The sequence below is a fragment of the Anguilla anguilla genome, chromosome 2, assembly GCF_013347855.1.
Source record: "Anguilla anguilla isolate fAngAng1 chromosome 2, fAngAng1.pri, whole genome shotgun sequence".
NCBI lineage: Eukaryota > Metazoa > Chordata > Actinopteri > Anguilliformes > Anguillidae > Anguilla > Anguilla anguilla.
Window position 1 is genome coordinate 35,624,266 of NC_049202.1, and position 22,899 is coordinate 35,647,164.

The following is a 22,899-nucleotide window of genomic DNA, read 5'->3' on the forward strand; positions in this document are numbered from 1 at the left end:
CAATCGGATGACAATGAAAAAGTCAACCCAGATTAAAACTAAGATAGTCACCCACGTTTCGTCCTCGAGCACCCCCCTCCCAAAAATAAATAAAAATAAAAATGGTTGACTATCATTTCCTAAAAGTAAAATGGAATTGCTCGCGACTTACATCACCCTGGCTACCTCACGAGCATCAGTATAAAGTAAATAACACGTGGAAGCAGAATTATCAAATACTATTGCAATCAATGTTACGTTCAATGTAGGCTACAAAGTTAACATTCCACAATTTGCACTGTCCAGTTTTATTTCGTTTGTAGGCTACACTGTATTTTGTTCATTTTTTTCAATAAATACCAAAACAGGTAATGTTGCGCAGATTACGAACGTTTAAAATGAATAGATCGGCTACATTTTATGCTACAGATAAGAAAAAACCGTGCACGTAATTACACAATCGGTGATTCTGCGCACATAACACCAGTTTGCTGACCCCTACGAATGTATAACAGTATCCTGTCACGTGATTGTCGGGGGCGGGTACATCGCAGCTGATGTAAACATTAGGAAAGAAGCTTCGTGCTCAAAATTAGGGACGACTAACAGTCAAATACATATATATATATATATATATTTATAGGAGTAACATCACTTTTTGGATGAAACCCTTTATCTGACAGTAGTCAATAGTCATGGACCTCCATGTAAATCTGAAGGTGAATTTTAGGGGAAATACTGAGACTTTCCTAGTTACAGATTCGGAAAGGACGAGCTGGGAGTCCGTGGAAGCCATGGTGAGTCGCTAATGTTTGTGCTAATTTGGTAGATCGCAATACGGTCGTCGAATAGCAGAAGGCCCTTTCATAGTTCTTGAACTCCGTACAACAATTCAAAGTTTACGATTATTTTGACCTAAAGCACCTCTTTGTGAAGAAAGATTGTTTCACTGTCGCTGATTTGTTTTGAGAAAGCGACGGGCTCGGTACAATCTGAAAAATCGTCCTTTGCAAGTATATAGCAGTTTACTTGCTAGCTGGTTAACTTGAACAGTGAACATTCGGCATTAGACATTGATAAAACTCATGAGATTTGGAATGACGCACAGATCAGTCGTAGCCTGTAAGCAATGACGCAGCCGTCTTATTCGTTTGTTGCTAGGGGAGGAGAATGCATGGTCACCTTAGCTGATAACAGAGCAGGCAGCTGACGTAGACTAGACACCCAGTTATTAGCCTGCAACGTCAACCTGTGAAGCTGGCGAAATGTTAGTTATATACAGTAAGCGTGGTAAGGATTGTGTATTATTTATAATTTCATTTATTTTTAAATTTTTTTTTTTTGTATTTCATTTATTTGTTACAACTCATATAGTCTTGGTCTTCATCTAGCTATACTCGTGTGTCATTTCCTATACTACAAAGCAACTTTTATGTCGCGACAAATACAGCAGAGCAGCTGGTCATTGACGAACAATGGGCATAAAAGCCGCACAAATATATTAGGATACATGGTTAGAAAATTGGCATGATGAAATGTAATAAGGCAGGATTATGAAGGTTGATAATGAAATGTTTGAAGAGGTTATGTCATTATGGATATATTTATAATCTTACGTACAGCCTCCAAGCTACTGTTTTTTTTTTTTTGTTTGTTTTTTTGGAAATAATTAAATTATTATTAATATTTTTGGTATTAGAGTAGATTATCAGAATCGATGCTAGATCTGCCTGGACCATAGACTTCCATTTATTTCGAAATGAAGTGTTGTGGAGCCTTTTTGACGGACTAATCAGATCTGCAAAAGGAGCTGTCATTCTCGAGTCATTTCTTGAGCTATAAAGACATTTCTGAAGCTAAGAAAATAAACCATACGATCTATCTTAATAATAAAAGATATAAAGATATGATGTCACCATAAAGTCTACAATGGCATGATATTCATTGTCTGTTTGTGTACTCCCTAATTTATTTTTTACATTATATCTAACACTTGAAATCTATATACTGGGTTCATTGTGTCGACTGCCAATATCACCGCTCAGATCTGAAAATAAGAGCTAGATTCCATTCTGTAGTTAGCTGGGGAACTTTTCTGTATTCATCTGTTAATTGTCTCATTAGACATTTGTCTTGTGAGTACATAGACCTGAAGTCTGTGAGGTTAGATCATTGCTGTTACCCAACAGGATCTATGTGTATGCAATTATAAATAAGATCACAGCATGAAAAAAAGCCTGCCTGAAGGCTGAATTTCATTGGAGCACTCCAGAAATGTTTGTTGCATCCATAGCTACTTCCATCAGCTACGTGCTGACATGGAAGTTGTGATTTTTGTGATATATTGAAAAATGTGATTTAATATCTGAACAGGTGCTGCCAGGGGAGTATTGCTGTATGGCAAGGGTGTCAAATTTAGGTCCTGGAGGGCCACAGGGTCTGCAGGTATTTGTGGTTTCCTTTCAGTCTGCAGCCAACTAATTGCCTGATTTGCTAAGACTCCATTTTACCACTTTCAGAACTAATAACCCGACCAATGAGTGCTGCAAAACAAATACCCTGACCAATCATTGGTCATGTTATTGGTTTCACACATGCTTAAAGATTTTGTATGTGCTAAAAGCTTTAGTAAATCAGGCCCTAAGGCTTTAAGAACAGGAATTATTTAGCCATTCAACAACCTAAATGAATAATTGGAGCTAAAACACCTTTAGAACACACTGTGGCTGTTGTGGCTGTCCAGAATTGAATTTTGACACAAATACTCCAAGCCAAGGACATTTCAGAGAACTGTCTCATGAATACAACATATTCCAGAAATGAGATGGTATATTTTATATCCTCTTTCCCAGTTTAATGTTTGAGTTTGAAATGGTTAAGAGTTTTGTATGCAGCAGTGGTAGGGTCTGCTTGGTCAGGACAGATCTTTTGAATGCAGTTATCTGAAAGGAGAGAGATCTTCATTTTGGAGAGTAATAAGAACTGCCCCTGGTCTAGACCATGGATCTAAAATTCAAAGGCCAGAGGGCTGCTGTATCTGTGGGCCTTTGATGTGTTCCTCCTCTTAAGTACTTAATTTAAGTCATTCATTGGCTAAAGAATCTGCACACTTCATTTCCAAGGCCTAAATTGGCTTCCAATTGAAAGGAAATCACGAAATCCTGCTGATTGAAAGGAAATCACAAAAACCTGGCAGAGGCGGCCCTCCAGGAGTGGGGTTAGAGACCCCTGGTCTACACCATGGAAACACAGAGAAGGGGGTTCTGAGAGAATGATGTGCATCCTCAAGCTGAAGTGGCTTACATTGTTCCCATGGTGATGAGTCCTTCCTAGAAAAACAGAGGGTATGAGGCACTTCAGTCAAACTGGCAATGCAGAAAAAGTTGCATTCCATTATTATTTGGGACACCGGTGACAGCATGATTTAAACTTGCATTACCATCTAAATCCCCTTGGGGCACTGCAAGCATTGGATTGTGGTAATAGTCTGGCTAATTATACAAAGCTGATACACCGGGTAGAGGAAGGAATGTGACATGGACGGAATGTCACGCGCGAGAGGTCTGTACAATATCCTCCTGTTATGCTGCACACTGACGGGAGTCTATTTATTTTCCGCAGTTTGCAACAAATCCATACTATCAGAAAAAAACAAAAACAACCAGACTTCCATTTACAGACAAAAGCAATCAATTGCAGACTGAATTAATCAATGAGGGGGAGTCTTCTGTCGGTGGAGAAAAAAAAAATACAAACAGAGCTGAGCAGCAGGCAGACTTCATCCAAGATTTAACGGCTAAATTTACTCTTCTGAAGTTATGTGCATTGTTCAATACACCTGTAAGAAATGAAAGGCTGAGCCAAATCAGCTGACAGCATGTTTGTGGACACAGAAGAGGTAACATGACATAGACAATTATGTTTTTCACGTGTTGTTGGTATTTGTCCGACGAAGAGTATCAATTGCATCTGGTCTAAATCTTAGACTTGCCGACTGCCCATCTTAATGTCATAAATTACAGCTCACAAGCAAACCACGGCGATTGCACTTTGAGGTTGATTTGAACAATGTAGGCTCACTACATTCGCTTTTTTACCACCAAGAGTGCCAGTATGGGCTTACTGTTACTGTAGGCTGTGGTCCACTGCACTTGCTTAAAAGTTGGCAAATCACCAGACCCAATCTTGATTAGAAATTGACATTTACAATTAAATGAGGGTGTTGAATAATCCCAGAGTGTGTTTATGCAGGAGTTTTTGTGTGGAATTGCGGTTTTCTTTCAGTGTTGTGAATAGCTATACACACAGGACTGTATTTATTTTCATTTAGTTTTTATTTCTGTACTTTTTTCTGAATTTCAAATTCAGTTAAGTTAGTGAAGAGATCCTGGGGGTGTTTTACATCAGTTTTGCTTCTTTTTTCAGCTGAAAACTTCCTTCGGTTTGTGCAATGTTCAAGTGAAATACTTTGATGAGGACAATGAGGAGGTGAGTTAACCAGGCCATGTGGGACAGGGTTTAAAGAAAATAGCAAAGCAATTAAATCTAAATCCAGCTTTGTGAAATACCCCACTGGTTATTTCATCTCCATGCTTGAGCAGGAGTAATTCTGTGAATGCTGCAGTTCAGCATTTTTGGAACACCTTTTATTTTCACGTCCTGCTTCCTGGAACCAGGTGATATCCTAGCTTATTTTAAATACAATGAATAAAATCAATACCAATTCTGTAACCTTTTTTAAAATTTTTTGTTTTACTGTAACTGGCTTTTTATTTTTATTTACTGTAACTGGCTACAGTAATATAGTAGTAAAATTACCAACTGACTCCTGCTGCCCCCCCCCCCCCCCAAACTGGTGAATAACTTCCCCCTCCCTATTAAGTTTTGTCCTTGTATTTCAGGTGTCCATCAACAGCCAAGGTAAGTGATCTGAATTATTTTTTGCGAAGGGACAAACAAGACTCATAGCATTTATATTCTCATTTTATGAGTTTGAATTCTTGTGAAGGTCTGAATAGCTATTCAAAATGTGGGAGTCATTAGTGGTAATAACTGATAATGTCTTTTTTAAATTGCAGAGGAATACCAAGAAGCTTTAAAGGTACAGCAGAACTTTAACTTTGTTTCATCCACCTTAGCATCTATTTGATAAAGAAGTTGAATGGGTTGCATAATCACAGACTAAATAGCTGCACCATGAAATTGTCTTTGATTGTGTTTTGATGAGATAGGAGACTTATATGTTAGGTTTTAAATTATTTGTTATGTTTTTAAGTAAAAGAGATTTCCGTAGAATTGACACTGGTGGGAATTTGGGTTGAACTCCAGCTATGCATTATAGTGCAAAAAAGGCATTGTTACCTTCATTATTTAGTATTTATATCTACATGTATGTCCCTGTGACTGTAAATCTGTAGACTGTAGAGTGGTTAGACAAGTGACTGACAGCCCTCTCCCCACCTACCTCCTTCCAGAGTGCGATGAAGCAGGGAAACCAGCTGCAGATGAACGTTTACAAGGTGAAAGGCCTGGCGAGCAGAGGAGCAGTGAAGAAGGAGGCCAAAGAAGTGAAAAATGGAATCAGGCCACTCCCACTTTTCCCTTCAATGGTCAATACCGTAGACCGGGAAACGCAGGTCACCGCCCCCGAGCTGGATCCGGTAAGACCTGTCGAAACACTGGCTTCGGGGCCAGACACGTGTGTGTGTGCGCGTGTGTGTGTGAATGTCTGTGTGTGTGTGTGTGCGCGCGCGCGCGTGCGAAGCTGAGAAGATCATGTTCTGTCAGTGTGACTTGTTTCTCTTCGGTTTGTAGGCGATTATAAAGGAGGTCAAGGGAACCAAGGAGCAAGATAAGACCCCAGCTTGGTTCACCTCTTACATGGAGCAGGTGACTGTTTTGAGTACAGCTTTCATTGTCTATGCTAAGCTGCTCTTCTTGCTAATGGTGCCATATTTCAACACTGTTATGTTAGCGGATGCTTGCCTGTATGCAGGTGAGATCGCGGACTGGGGGATGGGGGAGGGAGGGCTTGTCCGGCTGAATTTTATTTTTATTTTCTTTCCTTAGTTTGGTGCCCTCCCAGATGGCCCTGATGCTACCAGTGTAAAATGCTACTTCTGTTTTCTTATGTATAATTTTTCCACTGTGTGTACAGTGTACAGAGTAGGCAACTCAATGAAACTCCTTTCTGCCCTGCTTCTCTTCACTGACTGGTTGTGTTGCCTACAAGCAGCAGTGCATCCCTACGGCTTTGGTCAGAATTGTATTATGTAAATTGTAAATGGCATTATAAATTCCATTTGGCTTCATCAGTAGGCCTGGTTAAAAGCATCAGAGACATCACAGAACATGAGACCAGAAAATTATGAAAAAGGACGTTAGAAGATAAAATGTTAGTTTAACATTTAACGTTTTGTTGAACAACCTGTCTAAAACAGCATTGTTTATAGACTGCTCTGTGATTGGGGTATTTAGGAGTGTCATTATCTAATGGAGATCTTTAGCTTTAGTTATGGATTGGTTGCACTCCTTGGCTTTTTTCATAAAGCCATGGTTTGTAGCGATGGTCCTCAAGTCGGTTCAAGTTCCACACTGACTTGGTGTTTTGGCAACTTTGCTGCACCTGTATCGTTTGTGTTGGCTTCTGTATTATCAGTGGTTTGACTGATTACAGAATGCTTGCACTGTCACCATTCTCTCCGCTCTCGTTTACATTTACATGGAAGAAATTAGATCTTTAATGGCCCTTTTCTAGTGGAAAACTCCTCTTATTAGCTGAAGATGCTACACTTGTAGATTTGCTCACTTTTATGATGCAGATCTCGACTCCGGAAACAAATCCAGTTGCCGGCTTTTAACACAGCACCCAATTGCAGTGAGTTAACCACAAATCAAAAGCTGCAGTTTCATCGGCTGTGTCCATCAGCCTTTGGCCTAAGCATACTACATGCTGTTAATGCATATTTTTAGTACGCGATGGGCAGTTATCATCTGCACTATTTTCTAACCATACTGTGGAACTGTCGTAAGACATTTCACCCTTGCGGTCATGCTCAGGTTGTTGTTCTTGAAAACAGTTAATATTTATGGAACCAAAATGGTTGTTGATGTTGATGCTGATGCACATGTCCCCCGTACTGGCCTCCCTTCACTAGCTCCCTGTACATTTTAGGATTGATTTTAAGATTTTATTGTTTGCCTACAAATCATTAAATGGGCTAGCTCCAGCCTATCTCTCTGACCTTTTACAGACACACGTCCCATCACGGTCACTCAGGTCCGTTGACCAGTTGCTTCTGTTTGTCCCAGGATCAAGGCTGAAGCACAGGGGAGATTGCGCTTTTGCAGTGGTAGCCCCCAAACTCTGGAACAAGTTGCCTCTGCATGTTAGGCTGGCCCCTACACTGCCTGTTTTTAAATCCCATCTTAAAATACATCTTTATTCCTTGGCTTTTAGTATGAGAGTTGCTCTTCTTTTCCTTATGATCTTATTGTTTTTATTATTTTATTGTCCTTTTGTCTTAAACTGGTGTTTGTGTTTTTATTGTGTTGTTTTTATGGTTTTTGCCATTTTTGATTGTACAGCACTTTGGTCAACTGTTGTTGTTTCAAATGTGCTTTATAAATACATTTGGATTGGATAATCTAATTGAGAACAAAAGATACATTTGCCAATATAGATTTGATCCTGAAAGGAAATGCAGAGCTGCAGGGCTGAGTGGCTGGTCTAATGGGATCCCTTTGACAGTTCAAAGACCAGGTGGTGAAGGAGACGGTGGAGAAGCTCTGCCGTGAGTTCTCCGGACAGTGCTGCGTCCACGCGCCCCCTCAGGCTCCCGGCCCTGGCCCCGTCGCCGCCCAGACCCAGGCGGCCGAGTTCGGCTCTGCCCTGCTGCAAGCCGCCGCCCCTGCCCCCGCCCCCGCCCCTGCCCCCATCTGCAGCAGCTGCCTGGGACCGGCTTCAGGGGGAGGCTATCGATGCAGGTAGGCCTCTCTCTCTCTCCCTAGCTTTCAGTCGCTAACTAGAATGAGAACAGATGCGACCGTTTGACAGAAATACAGGAACACCTGTGACCAGAGGTGGAAAATCCATGTTCAGGAAGTAAAAGTCTTTCCAGTATTTTGTTCCGATCACCTGGACTTGCTAATATGCATAATTCTTCAGCCAGGTGGTCGAACTCATTAGTGAAATCAGCTGGCTGGGTTCATGGGTGGAAGAAAACCGGACTTTTACTTTCTTATCCCTGGACTTTCCCCCTCTGCCTGTGGCCAGGGGAATTCAGGCTCGAGGCTCGGCTTTTGCTTTTGTTTCTGGGCATCAGCGGTTGAGAAACGCTTCGGGTGCTTCGGTTTCCTTTCTCCGCCGCACTGAGTTCAGTTAGCTGTGGGAGCTGCCTCACTGCCCTCACTGCTCGGGCCCTGCCTTCTCCCTCCAGCGTGTGCCCGTCCTGCACCCTGTGTGAGCTGTGCAGCTTCAGCCACGACCCCAGCCACAGCCTGGTGAGGGCCAGGACGCCCCTCTCCATCCCCGAGTACGGAGTCGCCGGAGAGCACTCCAGGTAGGTCTCCTCCTCTCCTCCTCGCTACGGAGAAACCCCGCGTCCCCTGTGGAGGCTCGGGTCTTAATCTCAGAAACCATATACTGCACTCTGCTGTAGGGGCATTCGATAAAAATAATATCAATGATGTTCTTGAAAATATTTTCACTGCAACATATTTTGTTGTTCAGTGTGTGTATTGTGTCAAAGAATTTTAAATACTGCCACAAAATATTGGGGGTCTGAATTTCTGTTACTGAAAGAACAGGAATATGTTTATAGAACAGACAGTATACGTTAAACAAGACTGTTTCTTTTGTCAAGATAAAATTCATATTTTTGTTTTAAGATATGAATCATGCGGTATTTATGTAGGTTTGGTAAAATGTAGTTGTCATCACTAAGAAAGTACACTAGTTCAAGGTAAGTATCAGAGCTAATATTAAATAAATATATTTTTTAGGATGAATTAATTAGCCTTTATGGTTGGTAGCCCTTCTCACCTGGCTGTGTTTCACGCCCGGGTGTCTCCTGGTTCAGGTTCCACAGGAGGGGAGACAGAAGCTTCCGGAAGGCGGAGAAGCAGCGCTTGAAGGCGGAGAAGCGGCTGCTGAAGGCGGAGGTGAAGGAGATCAAGAAGCAGCTGAGGATGGACAGGAGAGGCCCGCAGCGGAATGGCACCGGCGACGGGAGCGCGCACCTCGCCCTACTCCAGCCCCGCGGCGCCCAGGCCAACAGCCCAGAGTAAGAGCACCGCGCAAGGGGGCAGCCAGTCAGGCGAGGTCCAGGCTGTGTAGGCCCAGTCCTGAGAAAAGCGTTATTTAGCATGAAGGAACTTAACTTTACTCTCTGAGAAATGACCAATAAGTCCCATTTAATGTACTTTATTATATGAAGTGAACCTTAGGAAGAACCTGCTTTGTATATTGAGATAATATGTGGTAGAACAGCAATGTTGTGATGGTGAAACTGGCAGGTGGCTTGGCTATTTTACCAGTTACCTGTGTGGTATGACCAGGACTCCCAAGGTCTGCTGCCCCTCCATGGTGCCCACCATGACCGCCCTGTTCCTGGATGAGAACCTGCCGGACGGGACCCGTCTGGAGCCCGGCACTAAGTTCATCAAGTGTTGGAAGATGAGGAACACGGGTACCGTCTGCTGGACCACAGAAACCAAGGTAACGAACCTGGAGAGGAACCGCACCTTCGCCCTCTTCTCAGCAATCAGTTCTGGATTCAGTCAAAATGTACTTTGACTCATAGAGCGTTACATTCAGGTTACCTTAGTCCTTCAAAAGCGTAGTTTGCTGATCACCTAAAAACCGCTCGTCAACCTAGGTTTGTTAAGAAATACATGTGCATGTGTCTGTGTTATATACGTGTGTGTGTGTGTGTGTGTGTGTGTGTGTGTGTGTGTGTGTTTGTGAGTGTGCTTGTGGGTACATGTTTGCGTGTATGTCTGGGTGTGTTGGTGTATGTGTGTGTGCTTGTGTGTGCTTGTGTGTGCCTGCGTGCGTTCGTGTGCTTTGTGTCTGTGTGTGTGCGTGCATGCGTGCACCTATGTGTGTCTGTATGTGCGTGGGTGTGTGCGTGCAGATGTGTATTTGTGTGTGTGTGTGTGCGCGGTTGTGCGTGTGCTTGTGGGTACATGTTTGTGTGTATGTCTGGGTGTGTTGGTGTATGTGTGTACGCTTCTGTGTGCGTTCGTGTGCTTTGTGTGTGTGTCTGTATGTGTGTGCGCATGTGTATGTGTGTGTGTGTGTGCGCGTGTGTATGTGTGTGCGTGTGTGTGTGTGCGCATGTGTATGTATGTGTGTGTGTGTGTGCATGAGGTGTGTATGACTGTGTATATGTGTGTGTGTGTGTATGTATGTGTACGTATTCATGCTGCTTGTCCCCGCAGCTGAAGTTCATGTGGGGGAACCTGGCCCTGGCCTCCAGCGAGAAGCAGAAGGAGGTGGCCGTGCCCTTCCTGCAGCCAGGCCAGGAGGGCGTGGTGAGCGTGGCCTTCCTGGCGCCCGTTCTGGAGGGCACCTACACCTCGCACTGGCGCCTGGCGCACCGCGGGGAGCAGTTCGGCCCCAGGGTGTGGTGCAGCATCGTGGTGGACCCTGCTGCGGACGGAGGGCCTCCCCCTCCCCCCAATACCCTGCAGGTAAGATCCCACCACCCCACCCCTGCCCTCGTCCTTTATAATTCCACCTCTTCAATTGTCACTAATTGAAGATATTGTCTTTTCGAAACCAGGGTAGTTTGTAGCAATTATGTTATATTATATTATATTATGTTATATTATATTATATTATATTAATTATAACGAACACAAGTATTATGATTTTAAGCATATTTTATTCAGTTGAGATTAAAATAGTTTTCTCATACTGACAGCAGCAGATTTTATTGTTTTGCTCTTTACCTGGAACTAGTTAATATACTTGTTGCTGCAAGAGGAGTTATTATTGGTTATTTGGATAACTGACATTATTTTTAACTAACATACTTTATTAACCTATGCTACATTTTATCCAATCAGCAGTGCTACCTATTAGAAGTGATAGAGAATGTCTACTCAGAGAGGACAGGTCACGTCAGACCTCCATCTCCGATGTTTAGAAATGACAGAAGTGAATAGAACATTAGCATGAATAGGAAATGACTATTTCCCTGTATAAAAGTGTGGGAGTGCCCTTAAGAGCGTAGCTCCTAGTGACCGTTGTGACCCCGGCGTTGCACACTGTGGCTGCAGGAGAAGGAGGACACGTGCTGCTCGAGCTCCAGGAGCCACGCGGCGCCACCGCCCACGGACTGCCAGCGGGAGCTCTTCATCCCCTCCGTGGACCTGCTCACGGCTCAGGTGTGCGCCGACCCCGACGTGTCACGCGTGTGGCGGTGAGGGGGAGGGGTTTGGGAGGGGGGGGGAGAAACAGCCACTGACGCATCCACCCGCTCTGCTTTTCAGGACCTGCTGTCCTTCGAGCTGCTGGACATCAATATCGTACAGGAGCTGGAGAGAGTCCCGCACAACACCCCAGTGGGTAAGGGAATGGCCAAAGATACCTAAAAGCTGGTGACTGTAGGGGTGCCAATGAGAAATTATGGCACATCTCTTTCTGACACATTGTTGGCTGTCAGTGCATATTACAGAGAGCTTTCCAGGTAATAAAACTACAACCCACACTTTCTGCTGCTACTCCATTTTTTCCTGGGAGCATTAATAAGCAGGGAGGTGCGCTGTTGATACCTGAAATGTTGTGCAATGTCACTTCCGGAATGTCACTTCCTGTGTAACCTCTCCCCAATCCCCCAGATATGACCCCCTGCATGTCCCCTCTACCCCACGACGGCCCCCCGCAGGAGAAGCCGGGCCTGGGGCTCATCAAGGAAGAGGCTGAGGCCTCGATGGTGCAGAGCATTCTGGGTAAGAATGCCACAACTCCAGTGGTTTTTCTCGTTTGTCTGAGAGGAAAGTTTGACAGGGAAAGAAGAAAGAACAAGTCATTTTGTGGGGAATTCTGCTTTGGTGGGAAAGTGGTCCAGTTTTCCAGTTTGCACTGTGTAATTGATAAAAGAAAATTCATGCTAAGGTTCTTGTTTTCAAAGTTTGAAGACAAACTGCATTGTAGTTATTGTCAATACTGTTTTGTGTTGTCATTGTGAATACTGCAGGTGTTTCTTTTTGCCACAAGGTGTCACCCTTTCTCATAGTCATACAGGCTTATTATACAAAGCCATGTAAGCAATATTCATTACTTTTTTCTGTGGTCTTTGCTTGTGACACACACAAAAAAAGATACTGTATTTCCAAACTGGGCTCTTGGTGAAAACCTGGGTTTGCCACCTCTTGTTCCAAGTCACTGAGAACATTTATTTAACTGTTTTTATAGTTGCTTTAAATCTGAATGTAGGGTTAGCAATTCAACCTGTTTGTTCACCTGTCAGATGATCATATTTGTCTCAGTTCCTTTTCAGACAGTAAGATACCACAGAAAACATGTTGCTGAAAATTAATTAATTATTTGTGCAAGATTGTGGTATGGTGCAAGATTGTGTTGTGGTGATCAATTATCACAAATATAATTGCCACATTGTCAAAAATTCAGAGAGCTAGATTAATGGCTCATTAAACCTTTTAGTTTTTCGGAAGGAATTGCATTTTCAACTGAAACTAAGATTAGTTTGCGCAGACTGATTCCACAACCAAATTTAATTTGCTTCCAGTGATCCAATTAAATACCCTCATAGTTCCCTTCGTTGCTAGAGCACCTTCGGACCGTTCCAGCGTTCTGGGAGGGACAGGATCGTGGGAAGCTGGTGGTGACGGTGACCCGTTCGTGGCTGTGACCGCGACCGCCGTTTTTCGGTTGTGCTCTGCAGGGGGGGTGCGGGCGGGACAGGCGGAGGCACCAGGCATCCCAGCCCAGGAGGAGGGAGAGGAGGACATCAGCGGGACGCAGTTCGTGTGCGAGACGGTCATCCGCTCCCTCACCCTGGAGGAAGCGCCGGACCGCAAGCCTTTGCGACGGCCCCGGCCCGGCGGTAATAAGGGTGAGAGCCCAGCGCCGTCCTGTCGCCGTAGCGCAGCTGCACACTGACCGTGTTCAGCACAGCGCCGTCCTCTCGCCACAGTGCAGCTGCCATATCACTGACCGTGTTCAGCCCAACGTCCTGTCGCCACAGCATATCTGCCCTATCACTGACCGTGTTCAGCCCAACGTCCTGTCGCCACAGCATATCTGCCCTATCACTGACTGTGTTCAGCACAGCGCCGTCCTGTCGCCATAGCGCAGCTGCACACTGACCGTGTTCAGCACAGTGCCGTCCTCTCGCCACAGTGCAGCTGCCATATCACTGACCGTGTTCAGCCCAACGTCCTGTCGCCACAGCATATCTGTCCTATCGCTGACCGTGTTCAGCCCAGCGCCGTCCTCTCACCTCACTGCAGCTGCCCTTTCACTGACCGTGTTTAGCCCAGCTGTGGTTCTTTTATACGCAAGCCGTTTCATACAGTGTGATGTGAGGTAGTTAATATCAGTCCTGTCTGACTCTCTGTGACCTGAGATGGTTAATATTAGTCCTGTTTCGGCTTCCTTTCCCAGCTGGCTTCACTGCAGCCCAGGACCCACCTCTGGAGAGAGCTGGGACAGAGCAGGGGGGTGCGAGGCGGGGGCCAGCCGTGGAGGGAGGAGACAGGAACCCCGAAGACCCCCCTGAAGTTACGGCCCCAGCCTTGGCCCCATCCAAGGATATCCAAGAAGAGCCGGCAATCCCAGGTGAGCGGACCTCCCCGCCCACATCATTTGTCCATTTGCGCCGTTTTTATACTTTCCAGATTTGCCGTTCACGGAATGAGTCATTTATAAATTTGGCTTCCTTAGCGAATTAGTGCACAGAGGGATTGGCTTCTTCATCGGTCCATTGCCTTGCCTTACAGAGTGTACATTTGCGTCTGGAAGGTCTAAATTAGACCTTCCAGACGCAAATGCTGCAGGTATTTTGTTGGAAACTTCCAGAAAAGAATTGATGGTTGACGTTTTGCTGTGCGCTTTCTTCAGAGGAGTGTGCGGAGTCGGATATTGAAAACACGGCCGAGGACCCCGTCAGCCCGTGTGAGGAGGAGGAGGAGGAGGAGGAGGAAGATGGGGAGCACGACGAGGTGCGCAGCCAGGGCTCGTCAGCGTCCTCCGAGGATTACATCATCATCCTGCCCGACTGCTTCGACACCAGCCGGCCCCTGGGCGAGTCCATGTACAGCTCGGCCATGTCACAGCCCGGCAACGAAGGAGGGGCGGAGACCGACGCCGAGGCTGACCTGGAGGCGGAGCCGGAGCTGCTGGGCGGGGCCGCGCCTACGGGCGAAAGGGAGGAGCGCGTGGCGCCCGCCCTCGCCGCGCCCGAGCCGAGCAGCGTCAACGACATGCTGTGCGCCTCCCAGACCCTGGACGCCGTGCCCCTCACCCCTGAAGTGGTGCCCGTCCACTCCCCTCCGTCGCAGCCACCGCCTGCCTCGGCCCACGTGGTTAGGTAGGCCAACCACGGACCCTTCATCCAAAATGGCCGCATTCATTGGATCAGTAATTCCCTCTGACTCCACTTAAGCTAGTGTGTAGCGAACAGTCTGGTACAAAATGGCTGCCGTGCATCACTCCGGTGTGTGCTAAACATGGGGGGTGGGTCACTGTAAAGCACTGTGAAAGGTGGCATATAAATGCAATCTATTTATTATTATTGTTATTATTATGTGACGTTTTTTGTTTCAGACGCTTCAACACTTTTGACAAAACCCATAGAAACCACTTGTGAAGGCGAGATGATGCTGATTAATTTGGTGTTGATTTCTCTGGTATTCAGTGTGAGTTAAAGGTGTTTTCAACACTGGCTTTGCTCTGTCCCAGGTCTGAGGCCCCCTGTGCAATGGAGATGGCAGCAGAGGCCCTGAGCATAAATGACCCAGCTGGACCCGAGCAGACAGCAAATGGTGAGTGAAGCCTCATTTATGATTTGCACAACTAAATAAGGCGATGCTGTCATACTTTGTCATGCAGTGTAATTGGACAGTTTGCAAATATAAACAAATGGTCAGGAGTTTGGCGTCGTGTTTCCATAGAGATAACAGAACCCTCCCCACATAGTATCACTTAATGGCAAAAGCCATTTTTTGAAAGTTTCGTGCGATGAAATATAAATTTATCATAGCATGATTATCAACCCAATGAAAGTGCTGAATCAAAAAGGCATGTTCCAGAATCGAATAAACATAACCAGTCATTTGGAAGCAAGACTTTATCATGAGAAAAGACACTTTGGTAAAATAAAACTCATTTTAGAACCTTGTGCTTTTGCACCACAGTGTCTACAGTGACCTTCAATGAGCTTCCTTCAAGAACAGTGTGCTGGTATATTTAAAAAAATGGAAAATCAGCAGGTATTGATGCCAGACTTGAACAGATTGGCTTTTTGGCATCTCTCCAGGGGTGCTCCATCTCGGTTGATATTTTGGTCATCGTCGCGGAGAGCGCGGCCTCGTGGCCAGCCTTGTTTTCAGGACAAGGAAGCGAGACCAGAGTCGTGAAAAGACCAGCTTGACAAGATCTGGTTCCCTTGTGACCCCCATGTCTATACATTTTGCGGTAGAAAAGGGAAGTGCGACCGCTGGCGTTCTGTCTTATAGGCCGGCAGGAAACCACCCGTCAGGGCACAGGTTTACAACGAGCACGCTCCAGATGCTTCATTCCCCTTTTACGGTTGTTCCTACTCCGTATGTATGGTTGCCAGCACGAGGATTCCCTGTTGTTTATTCACAGCTATTTCTGGAGATGAGTGAACTGTTTTATGAAGCGATTCGTCTAAATTTTGCCACCCGATGCCTTACTTTCAGTAGCTTCCTTCCTGTTTCCTTTTCTTAAAATGTGTGATGTTTTTTTTCATGTGAGTAAGTGAGAACATTCACTGCAGTTCACTGGTGAAGTTTTGTTCGCTCTCTGTTTGGAGTGTTTTCATTTGGCAGGCCACAGCACTTTCGTTTCTCTGTTCTCCTGTCCTGTACTTGTGCTTGCTGTTCTGGACCGCCATTCTTGTTTGTAACCCCAGGGTTCAGTCCGGTGCAGTCACGGGGTCCCGCCAGGCCCTCGGAGACCTGTGACTCCCGACCGCGGACCTCTCAAGATCTCAGGTGGGACGTCCGGCACCGTGGACCACGGGGTAGCTCACAACACAAGAGGTGTATGCAGAAGCACCGTCTTATTTGCTGTTGTAATGTCATGTGTCGAAGCACACTGAAATTGCATATATAGGGATCAGATGTTAGAACCAAATGCATGATTTAAGATTTGGCTCCATGACTTTTGACTTAAATCAAGAATGACCTAAAACACTGTTTAGTCTTTCCCAGTTCATAGTACCTGCAGAGCTTTGATGATCCATCTTAATCAGGGATTCCCAAATTTGGGCCACTGCTCAATTTTCTACATCCAGTCTTTTAATCAATTGAGCTTGTTGAAAACAAGGGTTTTAAGTTCTTCCAGAATTTTCCCCTTAGTCTTACTTTAACACAATTCAGATTTGGGTCCTTACCTTTTGCTCAGCAGTCTTTGAGCTGCTCGTTTTCCACAGATTATTTCATTTCAATGAAATAATCTGTGAGTTTCAATGAGCGTTCACACTTCCAGCAATTCCGATCCCAGTGATTTCACCTCTCTGTTTATAATCAGTCAGATCATTGGCTGTTTATAAAGGAATTGTTTGCCATCGATCACGTCACAGAAAATGAGAACATTTTTTGATCCAATTGATTCAAAGTTCTGGGATGCGATTGTGAGACATTTATTCTTCATGCCATGCGCATGTCTCATGAAATGTGGCCTTAAGCGTGTAAATCCTTCGATAAACGCATAAAGTGTCTAGTTGAGACCAGTTCACTACTTGTTGCGGAGAAAACCAGAATACACAGTGGGCCCCCCCAGGACAGTTTGAATGCCTCTTATATAACTGAAAGCCAAAGCAAGCTGATCCACATGTCATGAGGTCAGTCATGGGACAGTTGCTCTGCAAGAACAAGTACATCATAAAGCAAGTGGAAGTCACATCAAAGTTCAGAATGCTGTTACTCCATTGGTTCGATTAGAGCAGTGCTGCGTCTCCTGTGAAGCTATACCATTTGGAGAAGCCCTTATAAAAGGTATTTAAGGAAAGTGTAAGTGCGAGGGAGTGGAAATGTAACTATAGTCAGGAAGAAAGCTTGGTTTTCCCTGGCAGGTGGTGGACTTTACCACCTGCTGTAACCTCGGCCATAAAAAACCACACGATTTGCAAAAGCTTCTGTGGGACTACTGTTGGTGGTTAACTCATTTTACTGCTTTGTCTGAAGTGTTCTATAATTATATGCCGTTTGTATATGCTGTCCCACAACTTGTGTCAAATTTCACTGAAGGACTTTTACATTACACATTGTTGGTAATTGAAAAAAGGAAGTGATCTGAAATCACGTTGTTATGGTGACTAAAGGGTGGTGTTATTTACCATTTTCTCTTAAATTATGCTGCTAGCTCATGTACACAAATGAAAACAGCAGGCTTCAGCTGGAGCTAAATTGTACTACACGAATGTGAACTGAGCTATTACAAAGCATATTGAGATATCTATATAGCTCGCGTGTTGTACATTCACAGTGTGCTGCAATGGTGGCTTGACTTTCCTCCGACCCATTTATGGCCTTGTAGAATTTTCAATTTTTCATAGGCGTGTAAATTAAATACAAAGCTTATAAAAAAAAACAATACATAGCACATTACATTGGATGTTGTAAAATTATTTGGGGAATTTGGGTGTATGTACTTATGTTTCACTTCATTTTTTATTGCAGTGTTGTAAACCATACAGACCTTGACAGATATTAATACTCAGTGTGTTTTACATTTTACATAAAGACTGATTTTAGGCAAATCGTTTATCTGGAGTGTATTGTAACAGGCTGCTGTTACATTCCTAGGGCTATGTTCTTCTTTGTTTGGAGTGGCCAACCCTTACACTGAAGGGCCGTATGGTCTGCTGGTGTACACAGTTATTCAGCACTTAACTTATGAATCACTACAACTGATTATGCAATTAACTGTTATTAATTGTATAATCAGCTGTATATGATTTCATGGGTGTAAATTGGCGGCTAATTTTAAGGTGAAAACTTTCCAGGGCCAGGGTTCTCCACCCCTGATTTATGCCATATATACGTTAGTTTTTGTGTTATTAATTGTGTTGGTACAAGTGCATCCAGCTGATTGTCCCCTCCACTCTCTCTCCATCACAGGACACATGGTGGCATCACCGGGGGACTGGTTAAGGGAGCCCTGTCTGTTGCAGCTTCAGCTTACAAGGCCCTCTTCACCGGGCAGCCAGGCCCCACGCAGGTCAGTCCTCACCAAAGAGCAGCCAATGGAGTCTCTGCTTCTGACCTTGGATGATGTTATTGGTCTGTTGCTGGGTGATAGAGATTCTATTGATGCTCTCCTCTGGCCCTCCATGGCTTGTATGTCTATGGTTTTGTCAGGGCCAAACCTTAATATGTAATTAATTAATTGGTCTAAAGCAAGGCTGCCCAATCCTGTTCTTGGAACAGGCACACCTCATTCAATGGATAGAGATCTCATTGAGCTGCTAATTAGTAGAATCAGGTGTGCCAAATTAGGGATGTAATGAAAACCAACAGGGTGGTCAATCTCCAGGAACAGGGTTGAGCAGCCCTGGTGTATCAAGTATCATTTCCAAAATCAGGCTTTTAAAGCATGTGTAAAAAGAGGAAATATTTACAGTGACAGTGGTAGGTGAACTTCTTTTGTTACCCCTTCCCGTGATTTGCCAAGATGCATCCTAGTATCATGACATGCCTGTCGGTTGAAGGCTGCATGAGGATTTTTGGAAGGGGCTGAGATGCACTTTTTGACCCCTATTACCCGCATTTCTGGTGCAGCCCCCCGTAGACGCGGCCAGCCAGGAGGCCACCATGATGGCGGTGCTGCTGGAGATGGGCTTCGGCAACCGGCAACTCAACCAGCGGCTCCTGAGGAAGCATGGCTACAACCTGCTGGACGTGGTCAACGAGCTGGTTCAGATGAACGACAACGAGTGGTACGCCACTCGCTACTGAGGAGGAGGGAACCACTCCTGCAGGGGGGCGAACCCACCTGTGCCGGCCACCCCACCCCCCCACCCCTGTCCTATAGGAAAATGTCTCCTGTCATAGTGTAGATCAGCTTGGCTTCACCCGAACTGACCTGATTGTGTGGAAGCATTGGTGGCCATCTCTCACTGTTTGGGGGCCGTTATATACCCATCTCCCCCCCCTCGCCCCTTTTTTTAAACTGAAGGGGGCGACTTCTGATCGAGTAATAGTTCGCTCATATAAAGTGCTTTCACAACTGCAGTTTTTCAAGATGGCTTTAAGAATGTACCATATGAGCAAACAGCAGATATAAACAAAAATATATGACATGGGGGCATGGAAAGCCTATATTGATATTATACCCTCCAGAATATTTGTTTGAATATCTGCTGAAACAGTGTGTCATAGCATTATGTTAACTGAGGTAGCGGCAAGAGTTTGCAGCCATTCGCAAATTGACAATGCGTCAATATTACCAGTAGTCGATAATTCCTGCAAAAAGCTTGCATGACCATCTGTACCATCGAAACCAGCTTCCTTTGTCACCTGCTAGCCATTCTGAAGAAAACGGACACACGGTGGTGTAAAGACGTGCAAGGGATCAAATGTGAGACAGCCAGCTGAATGTTACTGACCTCAATGCTGAGCTGTCTCACCGTTCCTTATCCACAAAGGGCCAAAGGTAAAGCGTGTTATTGTAGATCTAAGGGAAAAAAATGTCTGCAGTGCTTGACAGAAAAAAATAAACATTCCCACATATCTGTAGAATTTTTTTTTTGAAGAGAACATCGTTGGCTATTAAGCCATTTCGTGCAGTGACTATATTGGTAAATAATATATTCAAGTTATGACTGAGCATTTTAGGGCCATATTTGTAAATGGGTTTTGAAGTATTAGTTTTATATAGAGAGAGTTAGTTTTTTGGCCTGGTTCTCAGAAAGAAATTAGGAAAATAAAGGATTTAATGTTTGAAAGTAGTAATTAAATTCCTCTCGGTTGCGGTTAGGGTTAGAGCTAGGGTTAGGGTTAGGGTTAGGGTTAGGGTTAGGGTTCTACTTTTTAAAAAATTCTACTTTTTTTTTTTTTTTTTTTTGCACTGTTTCCTGCTTTTTCTGAATTTGAAAATGCATCCTCTTTTCAGTTTTACTATTGTTTGCTCACTTAAGTACAGAAAATAGCAAGCTGGATAGAATCAGTTTGGCACAAGAGCTCCTTGAACTTGTCTTCAACGTTTTGGGCATAGGACACTTAACATCTTAACAGCCCTTTAAACTGAATGCATGCAGCCTCCTTATGTTGCCTGAGAGCTTAAAGGTGCCACTTCAGTGCCGCTAAATTGGGATTCGCGTTTGACTCTTTCCTTACCTCTGTGTGCTGAAACTGACCAAATCTGAGATCTGGGCAGTTCTGCGAGGCGTTCAGTTCTATCTCCGAAAGCCTGAATTGCCCGAAGAACTTAAACCCTGAATGCACAGTGAGTTAATGTACACACAGGAAGTTAATGTATTCTGGAAGAAATTGCTGAAATGCTAAGAAAAACAACTATATATTTTTTTCAGAGATACAAAAGCAAAGGGAAGTGGGGTTATATAAGCAGAGGAAGTGCTCATATTTTCCCCCTTTGTCAGCTTGATGAGTGTCCATCTCACATCCTTCCCCCCCCTCCTTTTGTTATCAGTGAGTGTTCAGACTTGCAGTGCAACAAAATGCACTGGCCTCTGCTTTAAATTCTGATCCCAGCTATTACAGGAATTTAGAAACTCAGAAATAGTGGCAGGGGAGGGGAGAGGTTATTTTAATTGTCACACTGGGTTTGTGAAGAGAGTTGAATAAGCAATCTGGGAGACGTAAGCTATTTGGCGACTAACGCGGCTTCTCGTTGTTTTTATCGCACCTGGCATTTGTTAAGCCCTGGAGGTGCTCTGTTTTTCTGTAGATTAATGTCAGAGAAAAAACCATGAATGTATCTGAAGAATAATTTAGAATTTGAAGAAACTTGCACATGATCATATTAGCTTTACTTTGAAAATGTGATACTATAAAACAGTACAATTGTATTACATCTATTTATGTATTGCGGGGGGAAAAAAACATATTTTTTGAAGATTAAATCATGATTTCCTTGTGTCGAAGCATACAGTAACTGCTACTCAGTTACAGTAAATGCAGTAGAATGGCTGGAAAATCAAGATGCTTTTCCAGGTGCCCATGGGCCTGTTAGACATTTCTCTGGTCCTATAGGGAAACTAAGATTGCCTTCAGTTCAACCTCTTCTCTCAGCTTTGCACATGCAGAGCCCCCCCCCCACCCACCCACCCACCCACCCACCCATTAATGGATGTGTTCATACCTCATTAGTTCTCTGAAACAGGGTTCATATTGGCCGTTGTCAAAAGATGCCATGTTATATGCTGTTTTAGTATGGAATATTGACATGAATTTCCTGTAGAATTACTGAATGTGCACAAGCTTTGACATGGCCTGCACAGAATGTTAGAAGTAACATTTTCCACCGGCAAGCAGAGTCCTTTAATGTTTGTGTATCCAGAAAGAGGAACTATTGGTAACACTGAAATTGATTACAGTTGAAATGTTCTAGCTTTGTTTTACCTGCTTTTCACTGTTTTTGGTTAGGCCTGATTGATTTTGTAAGTGAGTTAGCTCACAGGTGAATGGAAGAAAGCACTGAATAACTCCTCCGACACAAAGGATCGTGGAACGGCCGAACTGGTGGCAACAAGTCATTTGTATTTGCTTTGGGAGAATAGGAAGAACAGCAATCATGCTCTTACTGTATCACATAGGGTAAGCGCTTCACACACGTGTAAAACTTGTTGCTGATATGATTTAATAAAGAATAATTACATCATCTCTGTGATAATTTGTCTTTGCTTTGTTTAGTTGTGTGGATTTATTTGAGGATAAAAGCAAGTGAAAAATGGATGTGAGGGGGTTTGTTTGTTTAGATACTTTGGTGCAACTATGCACCCCATGACCTGGAAATGAATTCTGAAAATACCAGTGCTCTCTGTCTTTGGCTAGCCACCCTGCTGTGGTGCACTGTTGGCCACAGCCTTTTCGAGGAGGTTGGCTTCTTACTCCTTACGCCTCATGTAATACCAACTACTATGCTCAGTTGGCTGCTTGGCTTCTGCCCAGGTTCAGCCTACTTCAGCACCTCAAGTACAATAAGCGCATTTTAGATGGATGTTCTATACGGGATTTTGTAAGACCCCATTGCCCTACAACATTAACAGTAAGTCCTGTTGCGTTTAAAACAAGGTTTTTGATGGTGATTGCATTTGTCCTCTCAGTCTATTGTACTGTATGTTTTTTTTATTTTTATTTTTGTTTTTATATTTATCTTGCCATTGTTTGATATCTATTGTAATACACATTCTCAAAGTTACATAATAATCGCTTGGTGCATTTATGCTGAGCAACTTGCAAAAAAAAAAAAAAAAAACACAAAAGAGGAGAAAGACGGTGTTATAGTCTCAGGAACACAAAAGTGTCTATCACTAAGAAGGCACTGAAGGCCCATTTCAGTGAGTACATTTTGCCTCAGCTATAATTAAAATATCCTCTGAAGAAAGATGTTGTCTCTAAAAACTAACGACTAATGGAATCCCTTCAGATCTCAAAGCTGCAACATAATAAACTTTACAATAGTAAACAAAATTTCCATTTATTTTTAAATTGTTTAATCAAAATGCAGTATTGAATCTT

At 44.0% G+C, this 22,899-nt stretch overlaps 1 protein-coding gene across 3 annotated transcripts; it reads left to right on the forward strand.

Annotated features, from left to right (window-relative positions):
* The first annotated feature begins 505 nt into the window (after window positions 1–505).
* LOC118220731 (next to BRCA1 gene 1 protein-like) lies at window positions 506–22,039 on the forward strand. Of its 3 annotated transcripts, none has more exons than XM_035404897.1 (21): window positions 506–776; window positions 4,405–4,467; window positions 4,881–4,899; window positions 5,058–5,080; window positions 5,454–5,639; window positions 5,794–5,868; window positions 7,730–7,965; window positions 8,418–8,540; window positions 9,060–9,263; window positions 9,538–9,697; window positions 10,423–10,674; window positions 11,266–11,373; window positions 11,479–11,554; window positions 11,827–11,937; window positions 12,894–13,064; window positions 13,616–13,789; window positions 14,072–14,540; window positions 14,912–14,994; window positions 16,107–16,236; window positions 18,319–18,418; window positions 18,979–22,039. In XM_035404897.1, exons 1-21 carry the CDS (start codon window positions 675–677, stop codon window positions 19,153–19,155), a joined length of 3,042 nt encoding a protein of 1,013 aa, XP_035260788.1. In that variant the 5' UTR covers window positions 506–674; the 3' UTR covers window positions 19,156–22,039. The 3 variants fall into 3 exon arrangements, with proteins under 3 accessions (XP_035260788.1, XP_035260789.1, XP_035260790.1); XM_035404898.1 differs by having other exon boundaries at window positions 16,107–16,188; XM_035404899.1 differs by lacking the exon at window positions 506–776 and adding an exon at window positions 1,209–1,269.
* Window positions 22,040–22,899: the final 860 nt, after the last annotated feature.